Source organism: Phyllopteryx taeniolatus, chromosome 7 (assembly GCF_024500385.1).
Source record: "Phyllopteryx taeniolatus isolate TA_2022b chromosome 7, UOR_Ptae_1.2, whole genome shotgun sequence".
Taxonomy (NCBI): Eukaryota; Metazoa; Chordata; class Actinopteri; order Syngnathiformes; family Syngnathidae; genus Phyllopteryx; species Phyllopteryx taeniolatus.
The window spans coordinates 7,433,040-7,439,582 of NC_084508.1; the positions used below are offsets into that span (position 1 = coordinate 7,433,040).

The following is a 6,543-nucleotide window of genomic DNA, read 5'->3' on the forward strand; positions in this document are numbered from 1 at the left end:
TTTGTGCAAGTCAGCTGATGCTTTTACAGCCTTCTGATTGGCCCAAATGCGCTCGAGACGGCAAATGTTTTTTTGCGTATGGACCGATGTTTTCTTACCAGGGAATAGGGAAAATATATACTTGTAAAACTATGCTCAGAACCTGCAGGTCAAGTTGGAGTCACTTTCAACCCATCAAGTCCGATATTTCTTTCCCCATTCAACTCTGCATGGAATCACTTGCATACAAATTCAACTTGACTGTATTAGTTAAGGGCTTTGAGACAACATATGGCGCCTTAGATTATAAAATGTCCGTCTCAGCAGTGCACCGCAGAATCCTTACTGCTGAGGCTACATGAGGATTTATTAGGGCGCAGTATTTAATTACACGTCGTCATCAGTGAGTCTTGAATGCTTCTTTCACGCCGGTGATTTAACTTACAAAGGCAGGAAAGAGGCTCATTTCTATTGGCTTCCTTATTGCTTCCTATGTGAATGACTCCTGCAGCAAGTTGGCGGACCGACAGCGGGCCAACAGGAAAGCACAGCATCGGCGACTTCCTTCTCAAGTGATTTTCGTCAAAAAAGGAAGAAAGAACTTCCAATTTTGTCTTTGGAATGACTTGTGTTATTTGAATGGAACGAGTAATGGTGAACGGAATAAATGTCCTCTTTCACATACGCATCCTGCGAAATGTTCATTTCAGTCATCGTAGAAGACCCAGCATTTGTCCACCTGTGTCTTTCACACAGAGCCCAGCAAAGGGCAACCGTGGGCGCTTTCACGCAGCAAAAAGGCATCCTGCAGTCACGTTATTATTGTGTTAAAGAGCAACATTCTCACAGCTTCCGAGATCATATCAGCGATGGAACGAAGGTTAATTGTTTAACGGCTACGGCTCTCCTGTCTTCCGGCACGGTGCCCTCTAGTGGGCGGCAGCTTTGTACCGATAATGGCCACAAGGAGTTCGCAATTGTTCGCAGCTCTTTTTTGGAAGAAGACACAGGGTGGAAACATTTTGCTTATACGGCCGACAGTTAGGGCAAGCCGAAAGATACCACAAACTCAACGAAATCCGCAAAGCGGCTGCAAGTAAATGCATTGTTTACTATGGAAGAAAGGAAATGCACTCATATGTGTGTTCTTCTTAATGCATTGCTGAGGCACCAAATCGGCCGAATTAAATGACTCGACTCTGGCCGCAGAAAAATGCGATTGGGATACCCCTACTTGGGGAAAAAAATACAAATTAAAAAATCGCCCCTTTCACGCTACCTGTCAAAACAGGCTTAGCCCGCATGTTGCTGGTCTGTGTGAAAGGGTCGGACGGACAGGGAATGAGGTCTGGGAGTCGCAAAGGTCAAATCCGCAAATGTCTCATCTTCTGAGGTACTATCAGAGCCATAACTGAGGTCGTGTGAAGGGGAATGCTGGAAAACCGGGAACGGGGTGAGAAGTTTAACACGGCAACACAGCAATCACAGTCACAATGAAATGACAACATCCCCTTGCAGGCTTCGCATCAGAGCAGGCTTATTCCTCATGTTACCGGTCTCGTACGAAAGGGGCCGAGAGTGAATCGATCAATCCGGGGGAAACACGGAGAAACAGGCATTCACACCTATGGACAATTTAGTCTTTGATTAAGCTAACACGCTAGTTTTTGAAAAGTGGGAGGAAATCGGAGTGCCTGGAGAAACTCCACTACAGCACAGGGGAGAGAGAACATGCAATCTCCACACATGAAGGCCATAGCCCGCATTCTGAACCCTAGAAATGGGAGACAGATGTTGCTAACAAACAGTACACTTTGTTGACCTTCGCTAAGGTTTGACAGAATATTTGCTGGTTTCCAAGATGTGTTTTATTAGAGAATTCAACCCAAAAAGCCGTCAAGTGCCATTCGGGCAAAACTAGAGCCAGGCCTACCAGCAGACTGCCTATCCTTCGATTGTGCATTTGCTAACCCTGTCAAAGCAAACAACTGCAACACAAAGTTTTAATTGCAGAGACCGCCAGGCGTCATACGCATCAAAATGCGCGAGACGCATTACGTGTAAAGAAATAGATTTGTATTGCTGTGGAAATTGATGCAAGGTAAGGTATCAGGAGAAAATCCAAATTGCATTTGAATAATGTAAATGTCAGTTATTGAAAGGAGGCGAGGGCGGAAATCTATTAAAATTGGAAAGCTGATTTGGGGATTTGAAGCTCATATCCCCCAGCCCGAGCGACACGTGTCTCAAAGGTGAGTGGACATTGCGGTATAAACATGACTCAGCGTTGATTACGTTAGAGCTAATCATTACACAGCAAAAATCGATTTGCTTTGACAGATACTGCTTCAATCACCATCAGATTGAGGTAACAAACAATGCACCCAATTATTACCCAATCAAAAAAGCTGATGTCCTCACTAAATTCTCAAATTTAAAGGACAATCCCTCCAACTTCAGCAGTATGAAGTTTGTAAATAAGACGGCATAAGACTGAGGGGAAGGGATTTCCGCGCCAAAGCCACGTTGCAGCTGTCACCAACACGAAGACCGGGTCAAACGTGGCCCTGCTGTGCACGGCTAACTAACAGCAGACTTATCCCAGCGTGCGAGCGAGGCGAAAGAAACACTCACGTCGAAATGGAAGAACTCCTGGGACTCGTCCAGACCCTGCACGCGGACCTGCAACCCCCGACCAGGACCCGTAGGGGCGGCGGGGCCGCCGACCACCACCACGTTGGTGCTGAGGCTCTGGCCGGGCTCCAATGTGCTGATGCCCGCGTTGAACTGGGCCCCCAGCCTTGTGGCCGGGGTCTGCAGGACTCGGTAGGATCCCTCGACTTCCCCCATGACGGCGCCCAAGCGAGCGGCTCCTTGAAGTAAAGAAGGAAAACAAGTGCGTCCACATGAGAAAGACTGTGGCAGAGCTGGATGTCGACCGACAGACGCACGGACCAGCGATTGGTCATTAAATGTTTATTTATTAAAAGACCCTGCAAAGTGAATTCAGAGATTTGTTTCTAAACACATTATGCATGTTTGAAGATGTACACAGACTGGGAACTATGTAGTACTGAATTGCGGAGCTGTAGCTTTGTTTCCATCAACCATCTAATTTTTGGGGGCCGTGGTTAGGTGCCGCGTGATGTACTTTGGAGACCGACCGACATGACTCACCCCTACCCCCACTATACAAGAACTTGAGCGCCTGCGTTCACATCAGCGGTTATCCGGCACAATTGCGACGTGCAGTTCGCTAGCTAGCTATGCCTACACCCTGAAAAACAGCTTTCCTTTAGATAGCTCGCTGGTGAGGCCGCTTAAGTGTCTCGTTGTCGGCAGTGAGTGCACGCACACCACGCACAAGAGCAAGGAGGAGGATTTTTTTTTTTTTTTTTTTTTTTTTAGACGGGGGCTTTAGTCTGGCATGGCCTCTCTAGAGCGCCTGGTTGTTGGCCACAAGTGTGTGCAAATCATGGAGATAAGACAGAAGAAGAAGTTGATGCAAGTTAATACTGGAGAAAAACATACAGTATTAAAAATGTGTCAAAGCTGTTTGTCACCAGGAGAAATAAACCACAAAAATCTGAAAATTTATTTTGAGGCCATCTTGCCCAGCGCTAACAGCCACTAATAACAACATGTTGATATATATGCCATATTAGACAACATAAACGCAACAGTTTTGTTTTTGAATATTCCAAGGGAGAAACCAAAGTCTAAACTATCATAAAAAAAAGCCAACTGCAAATTATGGCCTGCTCAGGCGGTGACGGATTCAGTTGCCCAGTGAGCCGTCCGGCAAGCACCGAGTTTCGAGCCCTGTCAGCCGCTTCGTGCAGAGCCAGCAACGGTCCTGTCAGAAATCCGCAGCACAGCACGTCAAGAGAATTAAGCAATGGTTTAATAAAGTAAGACTTTAGTTGTCCTGTCCCGTTTCATTTTAAAACTTGGCAGTATTCTCTAGAAGCAGTCTTGTACAGAGGTAGTAACATTGCGAACATGACATCCATATTCCTACTTGTTTCTATCCTCCTGACTCTACATTCTTCTTTGTCTCTTATTTTTGTAATCCTTTTACGTAGTGCCCCCTAGTGTTCTGATAGACACCACATAACTGAAATGCCTTGTGTTACAGGCTACAGATAAATTGAACTGTGACTGTTAGAAAAACATGTGGTTGGTTGTTAAAATGTCAGTAATGTCAAGTTGTTACTCATTTGCATTTTTCAGTCGACAGAAAAATCTGCAAGTAGGTGAGTTTGTGAATGGCTAATCAGTGAGGATTGTCTGTGCATTTTTTCAAAAGTGTATTTATGGATCACGGATTCAAAAATGCAATCAAATGACTCTCATAAAAGTAGTAGTTGGTACTTTTACAGGTTGCGAACATACACGCCAGTGCATTTTTTCCCCCCCAAATCAAGTCCTTTGTACACCGTTTATTTTTAAGGGTAATGTTGTAAAATGAGTATTTTGCGATCATATTTGGGGTTTTAACTATTAATTGGCAAATATAAATAAAATTCCTGTTATTTGTGTCAGGGCTAAGACTTAAAACCGCCAAGAAAAGCCAAGGCTCTCTCGTGTGTTTTTATATGACGCGTTAGTATTCAGCCTCTGTGGCTCACTGTCTGTCTATGTCATCAATCTTACACTCACAATGAATTAAATCCCCATTGTAAATCACATGCTTTTTAAACGTTTACGAGCATACATCAGGTGAGTTGAAATAGCCCGACACAACTCACACGACACTATTTTCTAAAAGTTGCCTATTTTGATTGAAACTCCGCAAGTTTAAGAAAGCGAACAGAATTAAAAGGTGAATGTCCACCTGAAGGTTAAAAATACACAAATGTTGGATTTGAAAAGCACCGCGTTGCGTTGCAACTCCAATAATGGTCATTTTGATATAAACGAGTTAAATGTCATATTCAAGCAAAAAAGTTGAACGTGGCGTTGTTGTTGTTTGTTTGTTTTTTCCAGCTCCAGAACGTGAGCTCGAGCACTGCGACTTTTTAGCTAACTTGGCGATTAACAACGACGACGACGTAAACGTAGCGCAGCGCATGAAAAATGAGAATTGCTTGTTTTTCTGAAAAAGACACTTACCGTATGGGCTGGTGTCGAAAGTAAACTGCTAAAAATTTGAGATCTTAACGAGGGCACAACTCGTCCCGTCCATGGCCCCAGGCCTGCCGTCCAAGTAAGTGTGCACACGAAGCCGCTTTCTGATTGGCTGCGGCGCGCCATCTCGGCCTTTGATTGGCTGAAATGTGGCGTCTACATTGCTAGCCAAATTTTTGATCACCTCCTTCTCTCGTCATCCTAGGCTCAAATTAGCCGCGATGGACAGGACGGATTAACGTGCATCCAAATAATGTCGGTCATTTCTGAAAAAAATCATTTTTCACCCTCAATTTTGACCGGTCCAAACTACCGTAAAACGTGTCATTAATCGTTAATCTTGCCCCCCGCAGCGTGTCTTGAACTAGGTTAAAGTTCGCAGTGACCCGCAACAGGTTTTACGGCAAGTGTAGAGACTTTTCTCCGAAGAGATTATGTGTTTGGTTAACGACTATTTTCGTCATGTATACAAATCTGCTGCGAAGTCAAGAGTCCATTTAGTTCACGTTGTAGATACTTCAGAAACCTGAACGTGAGCCAAAAGGCGAAGAAATGGTATATGTGGCAAGGAGCGCCCCCTTGTGCACGGGCATCGTATTTGCTTTGTGAGAATAAAATACTGTACCTGAATTTGTCGTCAAAATGCATTATTTCGCCATTGAAATGTTTATTCATTAAAAAAAATCTACTTTATTTGTAATTCGCATAAAAATAAAATAAAATAGCTGTAAATACAGGTATGTGCCAAAAAATTTGAATATCGAGGGAAAATCAATTGATTTCAATAATTTGTTTCAAAAAGTGAAACAAAAACAAATATTTCAAGCCTTTTTTTGTTTCAGTTTTGATGATTATGGCAGAAAGATAAAAAAAAATCCAGTATTACACAAAATTTGAATTGTAGGCTCCCTGTGTCCCTATCTTGTCAGCTAATTAATGGTCTCTCTGTCTTAGTAGGCTTCAGAATCATGGGGAAGACTACCGACTGGACAGTTGTGCAGCCGTGGCCCAATGGTTAAGATCATCGCCTGCCACCGTGGGGGACCTAGGTTCAAGACCCCGACTGATTATAAAAATTATCAAATAATCATTGACACCCTCCATAAGGAGAAAAGGTCTCAAAAGTCAATTGCAAAAGAAGTTGGATGCTCACAGAGCGCTGCATCAGAGTGTTAAGAGGAAGGGGGAAATGTGGCCAGAAAAGGGGCACAAGTGACAGGAATGAGCGCAGCCTTGAGAGGATTGTCAAGCAATGGTGGGGGGGGGGAACATACAGACGTCTGCATGACATGGGCTACGGCTGGAGAATTCCATTTGTCAAGCCACTCCTGAACCAAAAACAACATTTATCCTGTGCTGGGATAAGGAGAGAAAAAGTACTGGTTTGTCGCTGAGTGGTCCCAACTCCTCTTTTCAGATGAAAGTCAATTTTGC

The 6,543-nt window shown here is 44.0% G+C and overlaps 1 protein-coding gene across 1 annotated transcript in view; it reads right to left on the reverse strand.

Moving 5' to 3' along the window:
- farp2 (FERM, RhoGEF and pleckstrin domain protein 2) overlaps window positions 1-5,253 on the reverse strand; it is a 38,029-nt gene extending 32,776 nt beyond the window's left edge. Inside the window, exons 1-2 of the mRNA XM_061780346.1 lie at window positions 5,095-5,253; window positions 2,614-2,852 (exon numbers count right to left, since the gene is read on the reverse strand). Coding sequence (XP_061636330.1) covers window positions 2,614-2,829 — 216 coding nt within the window. The 5' untranslated portion in view covers window positions 2,830-2,852; window positions 5,095-5,253. The remainder of the gene's footprint in view (window positions 1-2,613; window positions 2,853-5,094) is intronic.
- Window positions 5,254-6,543: the final 1,290 nt, after the last annotated feature.